The 22,366-nt window shown below is 38.5% G+C and overlaps 1 protein-coding gene across 1 annotated transcript in view; it reads left to right on the top strand.

The window, feature by feature from the left end:
* Positions 1 to 18,756, top strand: part of LOC137498948 (UDP-glucosyltransferase 2-like) — a 50,517-nt gene extending 31,761 nt beyond the window's left edge. Inside the window, exons 3-5 of the mRNA XM_068226829.1 lie at positions 2,310 to 2,491; positions 8,594 to 9,056; positions 18,703 to 18,756. Of these exons, the coding sequence (XP_068082930.1) occupies positions 2,310 to 2,491; positions 8,594 to 9,056; positions 18,703 to 18,756 (699 nt within the window). The remainder of the gene's footprint in view (positions 1 to 2,309; positions 2,492 to 8,593; positions 9,057 to 18,702) is intronic.
* The last annotated feature ends 3,610 nt before the right edge of the window (positions 18,757 to 22,366 follow it).

The following is a 22,366-nucleotide window of genomic DNA, read 5'->3' on the forward strand; positions in this document are numbered from 1 at the left end:
ATACTCCTGATGAATATTCCTAATCGATTTCTCCCGTAAAGATCTGTCTTTAGGGAATTTAATAGTTGAAGTATCCGCAGCGGTATAATTCGATCTACAACTACGAACGCAGCAGGAACGAGCCATTTCGTGAAATTTTACAGCACGGCAATATAAATATGATCATACAATAGAAATACCATCATATACACTCCTAACAAAACACCATACTAATACACCGTTATATATTACTATTTCACCAAATACATACCTCATACTTCGATGAATCGATCAAAATAACACTTCTTAACACAATATAAACACAGATATGGACCAACCACATGTCTCAAACGTTCACCCACGGAGGCGCCATTTTACTCCCAATCGATAGTAGCATTAAGGTCTAATATATTTTAGTCGGTCTTGGTTAAACATAGTGATGGGCAGCGCTCTCGCTCGAGACTCTCGAACTGACGTTACAGATCTCGAGACCCTCGCGAGAATCTTGAGACCGACTCTCCTGTACTGCAATCTGTGCGACGCCCGGATAACTACGAGTGTAATCTTGATAGTATATCATCAGCAGTTCTCATACGCAAAAGTGTGCCGATAAATTTTGTCATAAGCCTAGGAAAATACTGCATATTGAACTACAGTATGAGCCCCTTAATGCCATTAACGAAAGTTAAAAAATAAGAAAATCAGTATCCTAAACTGTTCACAATTTACTTGAGGTGGGCATCTTAACTGAATAAGCCTGAATAATTTGTGAATAATTGTAGATAGGATGTACACCTACCTAGAAACTAAAGGCGTGCATTATTCGAACTAGAGGCAGCGAAAGATGTGCTTTGCTGCATACACAACATCCATTACACATGAGTGAGACGTGTAACCTAAAATGCCCGAATTTGCACCAATTCTTTCGACAGGGATGATGGGCAACATTCTCGAGACTGATTTTCCTGTGCTGCAAGCTGTGCGATGTTCCGATAACTACAAGTGTAAGCTTGATAGTATATCATCAGCAGTTTTTACGTGGAAACGTGTGTGCCGATACATTTGTCGAAAATCTAAAAGTTTCATACCATTAACGAAAGTGAAAAGAGAATGTTAATATCTTAAGCGGTTCACGAGTAATTTCAGGTGGACATCTTAGCTTAATAACCCTTACAATGTGTGAATAACTCTAAACAGACTGTACACTCACCTGGATATCTCGCAATTGTTGTCGCCAGTGTAGTTTCTTGTGATGCGGACCGAGCCGGAGGTGTTCTGCGACGATTCTCCTTCATTGATATTGTGTGTTTTTCAGTGCCGGATCATCACAGAAGTATTTCTCTCGACGGATTTTACTTCTTTTGAACAAACAACGCAGCGGACTGTGCTATGGACCATCTATTCAAAATAGCCTATTTCCACGACTTACGTTGGGTTTCGGACATCGTCTTCAAGTTGTCGCGTACAATTAGACACAATTACACATTGCACCGTCATATACCGAAGTACGTAATTATGATGCTAATGTTCTATAACACTGTAAGGATTTTTTTTTTTTGCTAGTGGCTTTACGTCGCACCGACACAGGTAGGTCTTATGGCGACGAAAGGAATTATTTCCTTTGTTACCAAAATATTGGTGAACACAAGCAGTGGTCATATGCTACTGAATGTAGGGTCTGATAACGATGTACACTTACCTATCGAAAGAATTGTAGCATACTAACGCATCTTAGATTACACGTTCCACTCATGCGTAACGGTGGTTGCATATGCAGCAAGGCGCATCTTGCCCCGTCTCGAGTTCGAATAAAGCACGCCTCTAGTATCCAGGTAGGAGTATTTACAGTAGCCGTCAGTTTCTGTACTTATTCTCATTCGTGTACTTACCGCTGTATAAAATGCCAGAAAGCGTATCTTTTATGCAATTGTGTTATACTGTGTCCAAATAGACCTCGCCAGAAATGAAAAAGAAATGAACGCCCTAGTCGCTTGTTGACACGTATTTAAGGAATGGGGAAGGCCCGTGATTGGCTATTCGCATACTCGGCACGAACAACTTCACGTCCGACTACCTGTAGGCCTACGACACGCTGCATGCCACACAATGTGGAGACAACACTCTCGAAATCTCTCGAAATTTCTCGCAAGAAATAGTGCCTCCAGTCTCGAGAAATCTCGAGACCTCGTCTCAGACTGCCCATCACTAGTTAAACGCTCTAAGCCCCACTGGGTTTCTGCCCTGTATGTATGTATGTATGTATGTATGTATGTATGTATGTATGTACTTACGTTTGTATTTCTATTTACATATTTGGATGCGTTTTCCAGGTTCCTCTCACAAATTACACCGATGTCGATATATCACATTCCTATGAGCTTTTCCGCTCACGCTTCGACTTCGCAAGTATGTCAGCCATGTCCGGAAAAGAATACATGTATACTGTGTCCATGTATACCGTCGAGCTATGCGATAAACAATTGTCATCAAAGTCTGTCCAAGACTTTATCAGGTAAATATATAATTTGTCACAAGCATCATTTTATTATTATTACTATTATTATTATTATTATTATTATTATTATTATTATTATTATTATTATTATTATTATTATTTATGTTGTTAAATAGCACTTTTAGAGAGCACTTTAAATCAATCGTTCAATTCTTGCTATGGACCTTCTTCCTCTACGCCCACATCTGTTTTATTCGTTCTGACCTTTTCCGGAGCTATTCTATGTTATGTGGATGCTTTCTTTTTCTTTCTTGTTCATCCCTGAAGATCACATTTGAAGTTTGTCCCTAAATAACTTCCTATTATGTTTATCCTTAATGTCAACGTTTGCTTCATTGAGATCATTTAATATCCGTGCAAACCATGCTGGTTATACTTTAAGCTTTATGATTTTACCAGCAATTGTACCCCTTCTTCTAAGGGGAATGCTCAGTGGATTGCATGTTTCTTTCTGGAATTCATGAGAATTAACATGGCTCTATTCACACGTTTAATGAGACGTGTTAAAAATGATATTTTGCTACGAAAGAGCGTGGCAGTGACGTGAAATATGATGAAGCTGAACGAAGTCGAGAAAGAGAATGAGGACGATTTCCGAATTTGTTGCATGATTGGTCAGAAGTTGCGAAATTCTCCATGTTTCCCAGGTTGCATATTGTATCTCTGACCATTGGCGTGGCGCTCTGACGTTGATAATACTGTAGTTTCTTAGTTTTTAATTTTTTAAATATACACTATTTATTACCATAACTACATACTACAAATATCGATACCAGATGTTGTCTAGGTTAGAGAAAAGGAGTAATAGGATATAAAACTTGGAGAAAATATTGAACAAACAACACTAGTTAAGGAGTTTAATATTCATGAATCAATCACTGGCCGCCACATACGGTACTACTCTCTCCCTAGTGACAACGTGGATAAATCTAGTTGGGAAGCGCACTGTGCGACCAGAGCGTGTAATCCGCTTGCTGGATTGATGGCTATTTCCAGGGTTGATCATAGAGCTGGGTTGCACTGGCGTTGAGGACTTGGGTGGTGCAGGTGCCACGTTGTGCAGCAGAAAGGCTGCATTTTTGTCTCCTAATAATTCCGTAAGTAACTTTTTTGCCTTGCGGGTCTCTGTCTCTTCGAATTCTGCGATAAGATGTGTTTTCAAGTCAATATACGGTGTAGTCGATAAAGGTTTGGTTATGTAGTTGGATATTAATAGTGCAATTTCACTGTCGAGAGATCCTAAGATATAATGATATTTGGTTACCTCTTTTGTTATGTTTGCGGTGACAAACTGGAATTCAACTTTCAACCAAACTACGTATTTGGAAACTACTCACTCAGGATTGTGTTATGTGGTGCATACCACCAAAACGGTGGTATTTTTAACGCTACCCGCGAAACTTCTACGCCGGCCCTCGTTCCGTTGCTTACGGTTGGATTGGACATGTGTGAATACAATTGCGGCCGTTGTAATTGATTATGTACTGACGTTACCGTTGTTCGATCACGTCGTGTTCACCAGATGTAGTTTTTGGTTTCTAAATATACAATATTTATTACTATAACGACATAGTACAAAGACCGCTACCAGATGTTGGCTAGGTTAGAGCAAAAGAGTAACAGAATATAAAACTCTTAGAAAATACGGTACAAACAACACTAGCCAAGGAGTTTATTACTTCTCGAATCAATCACTGGCTACCACAAGACCTCCCTTAATATCTGATATGTCAAAAAGGGTAAAATGGCTCTATAATGTTTTCCCATTAGCCACCTTGAAGTGATATGCATGTCCTGTCCCTCGGGACTAAGACTAAACATCCAATTTTTCGTAATCATGTGCGTCATTATTCGTCGTACGATAAATACGTATATTGCATAACGGAAATAACTTATTCTTAAACGATTGTTATATACAGTCTCTTGACATACATAATGTTAACAACAATATAATCTTCCTCTAAATACTAACTCCATGTGATTAACATGGCATCATATGCACCTAATAACACAATCCTGAGTGAGTAGATTCCAAATACGTAGTTTGGTTGAAATAAGTCCAGCAGTTTTCCACTTTTAGGAAACAGGCACCAAAGGGAAAAGTCTATCTCATGTTTCCTCAGTGTTCAGTTACATTAGGTGGGTTTAATTTTCAAGCTGAGTGAAATATCATGCATCCTCTGAATTTTTCCTGTGATGGATCCTTCAAATAACCGTGTGTCTGCGAGGCTGACCGTTACTGGCTGCAGAGCATGATGCCCATAAAAAATAATAACTTTCTCCGTCATTTGAAGAATAAGCGAAATTATGCACATGACGAAAAGAGAAAACTTAAAAAAACTCTTCTGATCTCCCTATAAATCTCCATTATATTGGCTGATTTTTTTATGATATGCATATAGAGACCTGTTCCTGGATGTGTAGGCTATAAATATGAAGTTTGGTAGAAATATTATCAATAGTGTAAGAGAAAATTGATAAAAACTTCTACTTTCCCTACAAACCCCCAGTATATTCCGTGATTATTAAATGATGTGCATAAAAAACCTACTTCTCTATGAGTAGACTCTAAATATGTAGTTTTGCCGATATATAATTGATAGTGTTCAAAAACTCCTGTGATCTTCCTATAAACCCCCAGTCTATTCAGTAATTCAGCATATCAAACCTGTTCCTCGATGAGTAAACTCTAAATATGAAGTTTGGTCGAGATATCATAATTAGTGTAAGAGAAAATTTGAAAAAAAAAAAAACTCTTCTAATCTTCCTATAGACCCCCATTCCATTCAGTGATTTTAAATTATATGCATATCAAAACCTGTTTCTGAGTGAGTAGATTCTAAATTTGAATTTTGGTCGAGATATAATCAGTAGTGTAAGTAAAAAGTGAAAAAAAATATTCAGGTCTTCCTATAAACCCCCAGTGTGTTCAGTGATTCTTAAATGATATTCATATCGAAACCTGCTCCTGGATGAGTAGATTCTAAACATGAAGGTTTGGTCGAGATCTATTCAGCCGTTTACCCATGATGGTGAAACAAACAGACAAAGAAACACGAAACCTAAAAACTACTAATACGATATTGAGCTGATCCAAAACGGATAAATATATCAAAGTATGGCGAAATAAATGACATTACAGATAGCGGATCCCCTAAAAATTTACTTATCAAAGCAGTTACAGTAACGTATGCTGTCTAGTTTTCTTAAATGTTTATAAGGCTTGGCCGTTAACCGTTTTGTTACTCTGTGGGCAGAAGATAATGACATATTAGCTTGAACGGCGAGACTCGACAGGGACTTTGTTGAAGTTCTTCCTAAGAGAGCTCCTATTTCATCAAGAATTTCCTCTGTAAAAACATTCGTCTCCTGTTTGTTTTCATTAAATTTCGTATCGTATTCCTATGGGGAGGGAGGATGGCAGAATATTTGCAAATGAATCGAAAGTGGCACTCGAACAGAATACTGCTTTGCATAGCACAACACAATGAATACAAGCTGTTCTACAGTATAACTCATTAAACTTTCTTGAATTCATGCAGAAACTACGCTATTTAAAAGCTAACACAATGAGTATAGCCTCCCATCAATACCACAGATATTAAACCAAACTATTGCTTTGAAGATACGAGACTTAAGGCTTAATCGTTACTGCATTTGATCATATTAGCCAGGCATGAAGCAATATAGCCCTCGGCAAATGAATTACCCCGCCGTGCCTTTACGTGTTGATCCCCGGACATTCGACCAGAGATAGAAAAGATAGCTACCCTGTAAAATAGCATGATGAAAGAATTCTATCGTTGAAAGAAAAATTTCTATGATGAAGGAAAGAGCAAACAATTGTAATGAAAATGTATACCAATATTTACTTGAATAGTTCATGCACCTCATAACCTATTAAACTGAACACATTTATTACACAATAACAGGCAATGAGTTCCCTAGCTACATGAAAGTACATCTCGATCATGGCATGTTTGATTGGTATTTCCAAATAACAGGCAATAAGTTGCCTGCTGTATTTGCATGGCCTCCTGTCAAGAAATACAGACGGACTTTCCAAGGTTTATAGAGGTTTAAGAAGGTGCCGGGGTGAATTTGTGGACAGAGAAAAGATCAATGCATTTTTTTTTTGAAATTGTGAAATTTTATTTCTTTCCTTTCCTTCTGAGTTTAAAGTTTGATAGATAATAGATAAGACACTATGTACAATACATAAGATTTTATATAAGATATAAACACCATGTTAACACACTATGTACAGTCACAGGATAAAGATTTAAGTGAATGTTGCCTGAACGCTAATTGAAATGTTTGATGTCTGATAACATCTATTAATCGTACTCGAAGGATATCATAAAACCTCTTGATGTTACTATAGTCGTAGTTGTAGTTTTCTTAGTTGAAGTCTTCTTTACGAAAGACACATCAACAGATTGTGGAATTGAAACAGGTGTGAGTTATATTGTAGCCAAGCCCTTGGTTCATGCTATTTTAAAAAACGGGCTGTTGTTGACTGGCGATCTAATTTGTACGCTGGTTCAGAGAATAAGCGAATAATAAGGATGGGTAGATCAACGATAGTTATATGTTTTCGAGGTGTGATGTCGGCCCCTGTCTTGATGTTGGTCGAATGGGAAACTCACGAAATACTAAGTTTTAGACGGACGAATGATATCTACTGAGGAAATGTAGTTGTTAGTGTCTACAACACACGAAGTACGAGAGCAGTAACTGTCAGTCGAGCTGGCGACAAGAATGACACGATCTTGTCACATACAACACAAGGAGACATTCTAACAACTTCATTTCCTCAGTGGATATAATTCTTTCGTCAAAAAAGTTAGTACTTCGTGAGTCTCCCATTCCACCAACATCAAGACAGTGGCCGATACCTCACCTCGAACACATAACTATCGTTGATCTACCTATCCTTATTATTCGCTTATTCTCTGAAACATTACAGCGTACAAATTAGATCGCCAGTCAACAATAGCCCGTTTTCTTAAATAGCATGAACCAAGGGCTTGGCTACAATATAACTCACAGCTGTTTCAATTCCACAATCTGCTGATGTGCCTTTTGTAAAGAAGACTTCAACTTAGAAAAATACGACTAGGACTATAGTAACATCAAGAGGTTTTATGATATCCTTCGAGTACGATTAATAGATGTTATCAGACATCAAATCTTGTAATTAGCGTTCAGACAACTTCCACTTAAATCTTGATCCTGTGACTGTACATAATGTCTGAACATGGTATTTATATTTTATATCAAGTGTTAATATATTGTACATAGTGTCTTAACGTGGTGTTTATTTTGTATCAAGTGTTAATGTATTCTTTAAACGTCAAACATTGTTTCATAAGACAGAGTGTGCCTAACCATAGGATAATTATTTTAATAGGTGCCAACACCAGATATTTTAAGAATTATTTCAAAGACTTTTTCAAGAACTCCATTAAATCTTGTTTACTTGTCAGTAAAGGACTGTCATATTACATTTTTAACTCATACTACTATTTTAGTTATAAGAGTGTTTAATACGAATGTATCGGGATCCCGATGACAATTGATTTTGAGGCTGAGAGATAGGCTGACGATGCCTACAACAAGGACGAAACATGTCCCAATTTAAGTGTCATGCTTAAGTTAAAAAACACTCTCACGAATGTATTGTATTGAATAAGTTGACCACTCCAATAAACTTAATAGTTTCAAATTAATATACAATTTTGAATACGGACCAACCACGACGTTTATTACACGCAACATACTATTTAACAGAGCAGCTCGTCTCCTTTCTCCCAAGTCTTCCCAGCCCAAACTTTGCAACATTTTTGTAATGCTACTTTTTTGTCAGAAATCACCCAGAAAAAATTGAGCTGCTTTTCTTTGGAGTTTTTCCGGTTCTTGAATCTAGTGATCCTGGCGTGGGTCCCATACACTGCAACCAAACTCTAGTTGGAGTCTCGCCAGAGACTTTTATGCCCTCTTCTTTACATCCTTACAACTCTTTGAAAACATTTAAATATTCCCTTTCTTAACTACACAACAGACTTAAAAATTTAAGTAAACTTTTATCTCTTACAGGACCAACAACGAGACATTTGATATGGTGATTTACGAGCCTCATGCATTCCAGTGTTTCTATGGTCTTTATCACAAAGTGGGGTCCCCTCCCCTCGTCAGTATCGTCACATTGGGATCTAATAGTCCTACCCTGTGGGCGATTGGAAATCCTGATCATCCAGCGTACAGTCCTGACTGGTCTAACCCATTCTCGGACCACATGAATTTTTGGGAGAGAATGTACAGCACTTATTTTAAATTATGGATAAACTATTTCTGGATCTACGAAATGATGCCAGCTCAAGAAAAGGTCATGAGGAAGCACTTCGGCTCAGCACCTCCCCCAGTAGTTGAGACTGAGAGAAATAAGAGTCTTCTTCTCGTCTACAACCACTGGACCTTGGATTATCCTCGCCCACTACTGCCCAATGTGGTACCGATCACAGGATTACATTTAAAACCATCAACTAACCCATTACCACAGGTAAGAATTGATGACATTTATAGTATGACTTTGGACAAGTGATTAGGTATTCTACATTCTGGGATGTGGTATCGAACCATGCCTATACTATAGTTTGGATTCCATGCATTTGTCCCACCGTTATGATCAAGATATAACGTCATGTGAAAGTAAAAGTGGGGCCGATAACCTTTGATGTTAGGCCCCTTAAAACAACATGCATCATCATCAAAAGAGCCGGTAGTAGACTTACATGATCGACTTGCGAGAATTTTCATTGTCATGTATTTTAGCACTGACGCCAAGGTCTAGGGGTAGTATGCCTGCCTCTCAATCAGAGGGCCCCTGTTTGATTTCCGGCAAGGTCAGGAATTTTTACCTAGACCTGAAGGTTGGTTTGAGGCTTACTCTGCCTACGTGATTAAATTTGAGGAGCTATCTGACAGTGAGATGGCCACACCGGTTAAGAAAACCAAGAATAACATCCGAGAGGATTCGTCGCACGGACCATTCGTCACCTCATAATCTGCAGGCTTTGAGGCTGAGTAGGGGTCGCTTGGTAGTCCAAGATCCTTCAGGGCTGTACTGCCATGGGGTTTGTTTGTTTTATGTATTTTAGCATGAGTAGTGCTGAATAAACAGATGTATTCAAGTCCTCTCTACTGTCCATTGTTGTTTAGGTTACTGAGTGTGGAGACAAGTCTATTTATGGTCTTCATGTCTTACCGTGAAAGGTAGACTATAATCTTTGAACATTGTTTTGAGACTTGCTTGTTTATACAAATTACTGTAGTGAATGGAGAACCCAGCCATAGATGCCAGATGTACCAAGTTTGAAAGGGCTTATCACTCGTGTCGTAGTATCTATTCATCTAAGTGCCTCTCCAAGAACCTCAAACTCAAACACTACAACTCGGTAGTCAAACCATCTGTTCTGTATGCTTCTCAGTACCTTGTAATGGCTAGGAAGGGCCCACTCAGAAAGCTGGAGTTAAAAGAGAGGAAGAACCTGAGGAAGATATTAGGACCAATCAGAGAGGAAGGAGGCACTTACAGAATCCACCATAATTATGAACTGTATGAACACCAGGAGGACATCGTCACCTCTATAAGGAAAAGGCGCGTGACCTTTTATGGACACTTGGCCCGTCTGGATTCCAAAAGACTCACCAACAGGATATTCACAGTAACAGGAAGAGGCAAAGCTTCTAAGAACAAATGGATCACGTCAATTAAGTCAGATATGGAACAACTAGATATACCACCGGGACAAACTCATGACCGACTACTATTCCGTCAAGCCATCCGACACGGAGTTTTCCCAACGTCCCTTACAAGTAAGAAGACTACAGGAACTAAGTGGACCGAGGAGACAAAGCTGGCTCATAGTCAGCAAATGAAGGAGTATTGGAAGAAGAAGAAGAAGAAGAAAGCAACAACTTTACCCAAGAGTAGATACGAGCCCCGTGGTCCTCAGTAAGCCTAAACGACAAAGAATAATAATAATAATAATGATTGATGAGGAGGAATTTTTGTAACTCAATGGTTACATTGTATCTAGGGATGGGTCCAGTTAATTCATTTGCTTGAACTAGTTCATTAGATACACTTCATAGCCTAGAGTTGTTCAAATGAACTAGTTCAAATGAACGAAGTAGTTCACGAGGTGATGTCATAGAAACAGCCCTCGCGGCACTTCGTTCAAATGAACGAACAGAAAACAAGTACACAATGCCACCGCCAGTCTGCCTATGTGAAGAAGTGGTATCTACGAGAGATGGAGGGACAGATAAACTTTCTAATTTTGTATAACTCCTCCCCCGGTTGAGAAGTGTGAGAGATATGCTGTCACGTGACCATTAACACGGCATGCCATTGGCCATTCGTGTGCAAGCTTATTTGTCGTTCAAATGAACGAGGTAGTTCATTTGTGCTGTCCTCATGGAAACAACTCTCGCGGCACTTCGTTCAATGAACGATGTCGTTCAAATGAACAAAGTAGTTTATTATGAGCATCTTAGCAACAGCATAGCGGCGCGGGCTAGTACGTATATTTTACAATAGATGGTGCTTGCTTAAGCCTTCGTCCTCCCTTAATATGAACGACAAACCATATTGTCTTCGACCGCACCCCAGCTCTTACGCTATTTATTTAAAACTTGGCGGTTCGAGGGCGTATGAATCAGCTGTTTGGGTTTCAAAGGGATGAAGATATTTACCGTTTGTATCCATGGGAAAACATTTCTATTAGATGATAATTGTCCTTTTTAGCTGTTAAAGAGTTGGGGAAGACGAATCCTTGGAAACGTCCTGTTAATAAGGAATGTTCCTGAATAACTAATATTACAGTACATTGCTAGATATAAGACTTTTCAAGTGTTTGCTCTATAAAACCAGTGTTTTTCCTTATGCCTGACACTACACTAATCAGAGTAGGATGTGCCAGGCCCTACCCACTGACGGTAGGATGTAAGCAGGTGAATTTATCAGAAGCCCGTTAACTTTTGATATGCTCTATTGGTGTGTAAAATCTAATTTCCTTAATATTTCCATTAATATTACATTGTAATGATTGAAATTACCGATATGAACTTTTATAGTTTTCTGTCGATCACCACCTAATTTTAACCACTACTACATGCGGTCATCTCATTTTAGACATCATTATACATGGGACAGGACAGTTAGTGACTGAGAATAGGAATCGTCTCACAGCAAAAAGGGTTGAGCAGCTATTATTTCAGAACAGTAATATCTGAACTGTTTAACGGCCCCCATTTATTGTTATGGTTTCCATGAACGTCTAGGTGCCGCAATTCTATCCCGCAGGATAGAATCTTCTGACAAGAGGCTGTCGTATTTGGGCACCTTAAAATTAATGAGCGTTTTCTATGTTGTATGAACAATTTTAACATATCGTCGTTGCCGCGACAAAACCTCCTATGAGAAATATTTTAGCTTAGAACTTTGGCCGGTAAGGTTCTGTCATCTAAGGTGCAATATTGTGTGACAGTTGTCAAGGCATTCTCGCTCTTCATAACGTGTGTGCTGCGGGTCAGTATATCTCCAAACATATTAACACATAGGGGGTTTTGTCCCGGCAACGACGATATGTTGTTATTTTTAGTTGATTATTCTTTTACGCCAATACACTCATCTTAAGATAACCTCTGCGTACTGAATACAGTACCGTAGTCTCGTGTCGGTTACCATGTGATAACATGATTTTGCTACTCCGCTCCAAGTGCGTGTGATTTCGTTGTGCCTCATGTTGATGACATTGATTATTTTGTGTGTAGACAACGTATTTATTTACCAGTGCCCGTGTATAATTCCCACAACGCTTACAGTACGTAAGATCCAGACTGTAAACACATTTCTATTTTTTTCGCAATGTTTTAAGATGTTAACCAGCGACAATATCAGCCCATTGTGTGTATTGTGGAGTGTGGACCGTATCTATATAAATAAAGTTGTAGGGTGTCCGCTGTCTGTAATTTCCTTTGTTTTGCCAATTTTTCAGATATTTTTCCGTTTTAGGTCAACTGAAGACCGAATCGATGGTTTTTATTTTTCGTCTCTGTTTGTCTCTTCCAAGATCACGTCGAAACGGCTGGATAGATCTCAACCAAACTTCATACTTAGAGTATACTCATCCCGGAGAAGGTTTCGATATGCATATCATTTTAAAATCTTTGAATAGACGGGGGTTTATAGAAAAATTAGAACGGTTTTCCTCCATTTTCTCTTATACTATTGATTTTCTGTAAACTCCGTGGACGGTACGTGAAACATCTCTTCATTATAAACAACTTTCGTTATAAGAAGATGTACAATATTATAGGGAAGGATCCACCTTTCAATACTCCGTAGTAAAAAGTAGTTACAACCTGTTTATTGGGACCGGTTTCAACACATTTCAAGTGTCATCATCAGCCAATTAGCGAAGATTGGCTGATGATGACACTTGAAATGTGTTGAAACCGGTCCCAATAAACAGGTTGTAACTACTTTTTACTACGGAGTATTGAAAGGTGGATCCTTCCCTATAATATTGTACATCTTCTTATTTCTCTATTCAATACGGAACAATCATGAAGTTTTTAACTTTAAACTTTCGTTATGTTCATAATTTACCTTACTCTTCACATTACGGAGATATTTACTATTTTCTGCGGTTATCATGCTCTGCATTGAGTGACCGACAGACCGACAACGAACCTACAGGTTACCATGGCAACGTCTCTGAGTGAATGCCAGCAGGGATGTAACGTATTGCCATTTTTCTCATCACTCTTTTAAATTCGTGGTTGTTCCTTGGGTAGAAGGCAAGAGAGGCATCAATCGGCCTATCTGCGGGATATTGGCGGAATATCGTTGGAGGTGATAACCGAAATCGAATAGATTAAGTAATAACACCATTAGTCATCTTCAAATCTGTTTACCTAAGAATCACTGCGCCTAAATTTCTCCATTGTTACCGCTTTATTATATCCATAACTCACACCAGCATAATTGTCCGACTCGTTGGCTGAATGGTCAGCGTACTGGCCTTCGGTTCAGAGGGTCCCGGGTTCGATTCCCGGCCGGGTCGGGGACTTTAACTTTAATTGGTTAATTCCAATGGCTCGGGGACTGGGTGTTGGTGCTGTCCCCAACGTCCCTGCAATTCACACACCACACATAACACTATTCTCCACCACAATAACACGCAGTTACCTACACATGGCAGATGCCGCCCGCCCTCAATGGAGGGTCTGCCTTACAAGGGCTGCACGCGGCTAGAAATAGCCACACGAAACTAAATTAATTAACCAGCATAATTTATTGGGGGGCATTTGATTTTCCAATACTTTCACTTGGCATTTACATATTTGTCGTTATCCGGCTGTCCTCAGTTATAATCCATTTTCTATTACTTTCAACTTTCTTAACTCTATTATTTTCTTCCTTAATTACTACGATATACGCGAATACTAGAATCTACTGGATATATTTCCACCAAACTACATATTTAGAATCCAACTGTCCTTGGGTAGGTTTTAGGGCGAATATTGTTTCTAAATCCCCGAAATGACTGAGAGTTTATACGAAATCGAAACCGTGATTTTGCAGTTCCACAAAATATACACAGCTTAACTTAATGGAAATCTACCTGCCTTAATGGAAATTAAATTCTAATTTTTTTCTCATGTGCATCATTTCGATACGAGGATTAATAAGGGAGATATCATTAACAGAGCGTTTTTCGGTGCAAGTCCCATCGGACTTAACTCAAGAGCGGGTGCCTGTAAAGCGTATTCCTTGCAACTTGAAAACTACTGAAGATATTCGAACCAAATTTTATATTTAGCATCCACCTGTCTAAAGGTAGGTTTTAAAGGTTAATAACATTTCATGTTCCCGGAATGGACTGGTGGTTTATAGGGAACCGAAATGGTGATTTTACTCTTCTACAATATATACAAGATCAAACTGACTGGAAATCGACCAAACGTGATGGAATTCCATCTCTGAAACATTTTTCATGTGCATTTTTCGTCAGGAGGATTAATAAGGGAGATATCATGAATGGTCAGTTTTGCAGGTTAAGTCCAGCGGACATAGCCCAAAAAGTCGTTGTACGTGGAGCAGATTCCATATCTATCTATATAAATAAAATCATAACGACTGCGTACCTCTACATTGACTATTTTGGCGAAATTGTCGCACAGCTACCCGTTTAAGGGGTAATAATGACCATTTGCATATTTTTGGTTTAGTTTCCTGAAAGTCCTAATTTTTACCCTCCTCGCCCAAAATTCAGATTGCGGCATAATCTACCAGACGAGAAAGAAAATGGAAATTTGACAAAATCATACGTTTTAGCCTGTAACGGACGGAAAACTTCCAAGATCTTTAAATTTTTCACTTTTTATCCCCGAAGAATACGGAAATATGGAGGCAATTTTAATGATGGCGCACACCTTCGGGAAGTCCTATCACATAACGGATTGCCCAATCTCCGTTCAATTTGGAATGATCTACAACCTTGGTCTTATGACTTTTTGACGTATCTGTATCCCTTTTACGCTTCTCTATTAATTGATGTTAAGTAAATTTGGACTTTTCACATGCGTAATTCATACTTTCAGTCACTTATAGGAAAATTGGCCCACCCGGCAGCCATATGTGAGCAAAACGCTACGTATGTAGCTGTCACATTATTATCCGAAAAGTAATGCAATGTGAGATAATCTTACAAAAACTTTACCATGTTCAACCTTTCTAACTCAATCTGACCCAAGAATAGATGAGATATCATAGGAACAGCCATTTAGGCCACTAAATCCGGCGTCTTATGGTACAATCCTTTGTCGATATGACGTACGTTTGGCAGCAGTTAATCTGTAAATGAAGGTCTGCAATATTGTAAATACGCATATACTTTCGTATGGCAATCACTGATGTCGATTTGCAGCGATAGAGAAAGGGTGTGTCTTCTATTGTAATCAGTACTCCCCACACCGACTTTGACTGGCAGTAGGAATGGTGTCCTTCTTCAACTAATGTGTAACTGGCATTAGTAAGGAAGGCCTACCATTGTAACGAATAGTTCACTTCTCGATTTGACTTGCAGAAGGCAAGAGGGCATGCCGTTTTGTGTAAAACTCCCCTACCCGGTTGTGTTTGGCAGTATTCAAGGGTGCCAGCAATTATAAACAAATGTCATCATCTTAAATGTGACTGGCGTTAGTGGCCTGCTATTTTGATGGAAACTCACTAACTTGGTGTGACTGGCAGTAAGCTGGCTGGCTGTAGGAAAAGGGGCCTGGCATTATAATGATAACTGCACAACTCAATTTCGACTGATAGTAGGGCAGTTGCCTGCCATTATAATAGAAACTCCTCAACTGTTATCTGTCTGGAAGTAGGAAAGGGGGCTGCCATTGTAACGAAAACTCCAAAAATCGATTGTGACCGCGCAGTAGGCAATGGGGACTGCAATTATAATGTAAACTTCCCAACTCTATTGTGAATGGCAGTAGGCAAGTGACCCTACCGTTATCATCACAAATCCGTAACAAACACTTTACATTGGAAAGAGCGTATAGGGACCTTCCCATGCTGTTTCTCAGATAACGCTAAGAGACATGTAATTTTGAAACAATCTTATTTACTGCGTGTACAGTATTTACTTCGATATTCGAATACAATGTAGAATACCGTAACGAAGCACGGGTATATTTGCTAGTCTTGCATAAGACTGGACTTGAACAAACATGAGCTGAGTTATAGTTAGCAGCAAATACAGTAGTGACAATACGCGACACTCTGCGAGGTATCGAGGGACAGTTATTAGAGCTCTTTGGCCTGAGAACTACTGATTCTCTCATAAGAGCACGTGTAGGCCTATTTGTGTGTGAAGTTTTTGGTGTTATTTATGCGTTGTCAGTGAGATGGCATAATTAAATAGTAGCGTGTGTCATTCCTTGATATCTCCTCTCAACATGAGGGGAAAGGTATGTGCTGTGTTTGGCTGCAGTAACTATGAAATAGAGAAGAATGTGCGGTCTTTCTTCTGTTTCCGTCGTGACAAGAAAATGTAATATTGTGTTTGCATATATATTCTTCCAGTGACAAAGAGAATTTTATAGTGATTCATAATCTTCTGACCTCCACGACCCATATTTTAACTGGCTTAAAATGTAATATGCATATTTTATTGTATAGTGCAGCAGTTAACCTTCAATACCGATGTGTTGTTGTAGGTGTGAGCTGTGGGTTTGATTTAATTCAGGAAAATACATATGCATATGAGTGTGGCTGGTTGTGTTCCAAGTTACCCCGTTCGGAATGCCGTAATGCGTTGTCAAGCACTGAAGGAAATATGGGTGATTTAAGAACTGTACATATTTTGTTGAAACAATATTTTGATGCAAATTTGCTTTACCCTAATATAATGGCATTATGGCAAGTATTGCTTATAGGGAAAGTCTAAATGTTTTTGAGGATAAATTTATAGATTTTCTTTCTGTTAGTAGGCTTCAAGTTAAAAGGAAAATTGTCCAGCTCTTAAATTTAAATTCAGTAAATCATGTGTGTAAGGAATGTGCCGATATCTTTGTTGATAAGTGTTTTAATATGATGATACAATGCTTTTAAATGAGAAAAAAGAAAAATCTAGCCGTGAACGTTCAGGCAGGAATTCTAAAGCTAAGAAAGTAATGCATAAATGAAAGATCAAGCCCTTTCACAGCAGTCCATTTCACATCTTGATTATATGTCTAATTTCAGTCTTTAAATAATAACCTGTTAAATAATTCTTCATTCATTTATCCAGAATTGCTTTAGCAACTTTGAAGTTAATATCTTAGTAACACTTTCTTCCTAGACATAATTTATTTCTCCATTTTCGTATATACATTTCCAGTGATATTTGAATTTAGCGCGAATTTTCAGGTCAAGCCACTAGGAGCGCCACTTGCGACTTGTCTCCCATTTTAACAAGGCTAAATCCGGAAGTGTCGCGTATTGTCTCTACTGTATTTGCTAGCAGAGCAGGCAATTACATACGACATTCTGCGAACTTGGAATTTGATTGTCGTCTTTCGGAGATCCTAGCACGAAAAGAAAACAAGTACCCAATGCACAGCACCGCCGCCAGTTGAGAAGTGTGAAAGGAGATGTGCTTTCATGTGATCATTAACACGGCATGCCATTGGCCATTTATGTGCGAGCTTATTTTGTCGTTCAAATGAACGAGGTAGTTCATTTGTGCTGTCTTCATGGAAACAACTCTCGCGGCACTTCGTTCAATGAACGAAGACGTTCAAATGAACGAGGCGCGAGCTATACGTACATTTTACAATAGATGGTGCTTGCTAAGGTCTTCTTCCTCTAACATGCTCTATGCTCGCATGAACGACCCGTTCAAAATATTTGAACGAACTCGTACCAGTTCAAATAAAAGAGTCGTTCAAATGAACTAGTTAGTTCATGAACGACCCAACTCCTAATTGTATCCATATACACTGTGTGAAATTAATAGGTGATTTAATTCATAATCGAATTATAGCAAAATGATTGAGAATCTAAATTTTCAAAAAGCCACTAGCAGCACACCTCATTATGAGAGTTAGGATATGATACTAACGTGCATGTATTTTCTGCAAAATGTACGTTAAAATAGCATAGGATTTCTTTCTATTCCACAGTCCCCAAATGAGAACGTTATTTTTTTAGTTAAATGAATATGCAGTGACAAAATTAGTGAATAATATGTTTGGTGTCAAATGAAAGAAATCAACAAATGGCATCAACTTTTCATTTTAAAAATAATTTGGGCTTAAAAGTGTTAAACAAGCCAGAAAAGCAATGAGCCTCTCCTAATTGCTGCTTTACTTCTTACATAGTAAAAGGTGCATACACTTCCTTAACGATGGCCTCGCACTCGGTATGGGCGCCTGAAAATTTTGACTCGAAACATGATTATATTAGTTTTGAGGAGCAGCCATTTTCACGGACACTGATTTTTTTTAACCCGCGAGGATACGCGCGCAGACTTGTGACGTGAGGGCGCACACGTGGTCTTAAAAAATCACAATTATGCTTACATGAAATATCACCTTAAAATGGACTGAATATTGATTTGTTGTTTTGTGTAATGTTTTTGTTTTGTTTTTAGACATCTTTTGATGCCTTTATCATATGTTACTGCATCATACCTTTTTTTATTTGACATACAATACACAGTGTTTGATCCTTTTCCAAAATCTGTACAGATATTCAAGAAGAGAATAAACAACAACAGAGATAATAAATTAAATGTTAGAGGGCATTCGACCAGTGCAGGATATTGTAAATAATAAATGTGTGTGATTAAATTAATTCCATCCCCTGGTCTAAGGAGTTTGGACAGCCCAAGTAGGGGACTGCCTGTAGGGGTGAAGTACAGTGGGGACTTCGAGGGCCCTGGGACCGCTACGGTAGCTGTGAAGGCCCTTCAGGAACTCTGAAAAGTGGTGGCAAAAGGGGCTCTGGTTAAGACGCAGCAGGTCGTTATGCTACTTAGGTTCCAAAATGGGTAAAATATAAATATGTGAATAAATTCAGTGTTCATTTTAATCTTATACCAGTTGTATAGTATTATTAGAAGTAATTTCACATACCGTACTGTATATGAGTTGACTATGTTTGTAAGATATTATAAGTAGAATTTTGTAAACAATATAAATTTATTAATGATGATGTGTGTGTTTAATAGAAAAAATTATTAGCGTAAATTGTATAATATTGTATTCTAGGAAAATTTTCTTCGTCTCCTGTTAATTTAAAATTTAGTGCTTGACAATAATGTATTTTAGTGTACCATTTGCCACCGAGGTAGACACCTCATTTGCAAATAAAGAGATTTTGATTTGATTTTGACATCATTTAATAAAGTAACATAAGCAACATTTGTACACAAAACTAAATTAACCATCTTATATAAATTGAACTCTTCCTGAAATTAAAATGGACATAAGAAATGAAGTATATATTTAAAAAGCTGCTACATAAAACTAAAATTCTCTAGACCAGATAATTAAATGTCTTTACATAGTACAGTACAAGGTAACGTGCCATCAAGATATTAACAAAGGAATAACTGAAAACTCCTCTTAGTGCTCTTCTTCGAGGTTCCATGTGCACAGTCCAGAAAAGAAAATACTGTATGTTCCCTGCAAATGTAATTTGAACAGCGCACACACGCTGTTTTGGTCTTTCTCTTCTTTTTTCTCCCACAGTAAGCATACATTCCTCGAAAATGCAGTTGTCTCTAAGCTAGTCTTGGCTCATTACTGATCCCTAGAAATTCCTGAAACCTCATTCTGATGCTCAGGGTAATGCATGCCAGTGATGTGTGATAGATACTTCATGTATTCTCTGGACAATCCTATAGAAAGTGTCTTCAGAAACTGCCCTCAGTTCAATCTGTCGACTTTACTTCGGAGAATCATGCAACTGTCTATGCCACCAATATTTAGAAGGGAGTAGAACAGAGTCAGTGTCAAATGGTTGCAGACTATTGAAACAGAGTAATTGCCCTTTAACTCATCCACCTTATGTAAGGTTATAAAATGTCATAATGTCAGGCTTATTGGCATCTCCTGATGAGGAATCAGTTGCATCATCTCATTTCATGGAAGAGTATAACAAGACAACCTTGTTCTTTTTGGGGACATATGTCTGGCCATGTTGAATACACCGGTTCTCGTCCGATCTCCACAGTTAAGCAACATTGGGCGTGGTCAGTACCTAGGATGACCGCTTGGGAACACAACATGCCGTTGGCTCATTCCCTCTCCCCATGGTGTAGGGGTGTAGGGGTAGCGTGCCTGCCTCTCACCCGAAGGCCCCGGACTCGATTCCCGGCCAAGTCAGGGATTTTTCTCTCGACCTGATGGCTGGTTCGAGGTCCACTCAGTCTACGTGATTAGAATTGAGGAGCTATCTGACGGTGAGATGGCGGCCCCGGTCTAGAAAGCCCAGAATAACGGCCGAAAGGATGAGTCGTGCTGACCACATGGCCCCTCGTAATCTTCAGGCCTTCGGGCTGAGCAGCGGTCGCTGGGCAAGCCACAGCCCTTTCAAGGGCGTTAAGTGCCGTGGGGGGGGACAAGTCAAGAAACACTACACTAATTAATCACACAAGATACTTATCTATAATTTCTAAAATGCAGTTTAATAAACTTATCCTTTAAAAATAAGCTCATAGATGTTTCTTCAAAGTATTTTTCAAGAAGATCATATATGTAAAAAGAGTTATTATTATTATTATTATTATTATTATTATTATTATTATTATTATTATTATTATTATTATTATTATTATTATTATTATTATTATTATTGTATGTACGTACGAATGTACGAAAGCACGTATGTTGATTATTCATTCCAACGGCTGGTTTGATCCTCAACAGCACTGCCATCATATGTCATACATGGTCTAAGCATCATTGTAGAGGAGTGAGGTAGTTTCCCATTGCTTTCCCCACTGAGCCAGCCATTGCTTTTAAATATATCAGTCTGCCAAGGCCACTGAAATGCATGCACCAATGCATGGCGGCCCCGGTCTAGAAAGCCCAGAATAACGGCCGAAAGGATGAGTCGTGCTGACCACATGGCCCCTCGTAATCTTCAGGCCTTCGGGCTGAGCAGCGGTCGCTGGGCAAGCCACAGCCCTTTCAAGGGCGTTAAGTGCCGTGGGGGGGGAGAAGTCAAGAAACACTACACTAATTAATCACACAAAATACTTATCTATAATTTCTAAAATGCAGTTTAATAAACTTATCCTTTAAAAATAAGCTCATAGATGTTTCTTCAAAGTATTTTTCAAGAAGATCATATATGTAAAAAGATTTATTATTATTATTATTATTATTATTATTATTATTATTATTATTATTATTATTATTATTGTATGTACGTACGAATGTACGAAAGCACGTATGTTGATTATTCATTCCAACGGCTGGTTTGATCCTCAACAGCACTGCCATCATATGTCATACATGGTCTAAGCATCATTGTAGAGGAGTGAGGTAGTTTCCCATTGCTTTCCCCACTGAGCCAGCCATTGCTTTTAAATATATCAGTCTGCCAAGGCCACTGACATGCATGCACCAATTTACCCTGTGAATAACAATTTCACACCGTTCGTAATAGAGACTGGCTGCAATGGCATTAATATCATCGCCCATATCTCAGTCACCTTCATACTGTCAAAGCCAAGGATGAGACTGAGAGAGGTCAATGAAGATATCATGTATCATCCTGCCCATACTGTCTCATCCTTGACTTTGACAATAAGGATTGACTGAGGATGGAGCAATGCTGGTAATGCCATTCCCTATTCAACCAGTCATTGTTATGAATGGCGTGGAAGTATCACACATAGGATCGGCTGATGTGTGCACTTCAGTGAGCTTAGCAGAATGATATGCAATAGCACCTTCTGGCTCATTGAGGAAATCAACTGGAAAATACTTCACTCTTCATACCGGCATTCCTAGAATGCCTAGGCTAACTACAACAGCTGATGGTGGAGCTAAACATTTATAAATTTTCCTTGTTCTGTTCATAGAAATGTATGTACGGTATTTGAAGGAAGTATACAAAGGGAGTAGTGACTGTTGCATGATTTTATTAGTGGTTAATCAGTATCTTCTGTCTATATCAGGATCATTCAAAACTAGATTAATCAAAATGTCGCATTTTCTAATATTAACTTTTCGCTATTGAAATGATACATACATGTAAGTTACCTAATTCTTTATTTTTTCATTTCATGTCTGTAGAAAATT

The sequence above is a fragment of the Anabrus simplex genome, chromosome 3 (assembly GCF_040414725.1).
Source record: "Anabrus simplex isolate iqAnaSimp1 chromosome 3, ASM4041472v1, whole genome shotgun sequence".
Lineage (NCBI taxonomy): Eukaryota > Metazoa > Arthropoda > Insecta > Orthoptera > Tettigoniidae > Anabrus > Anabrus simplex.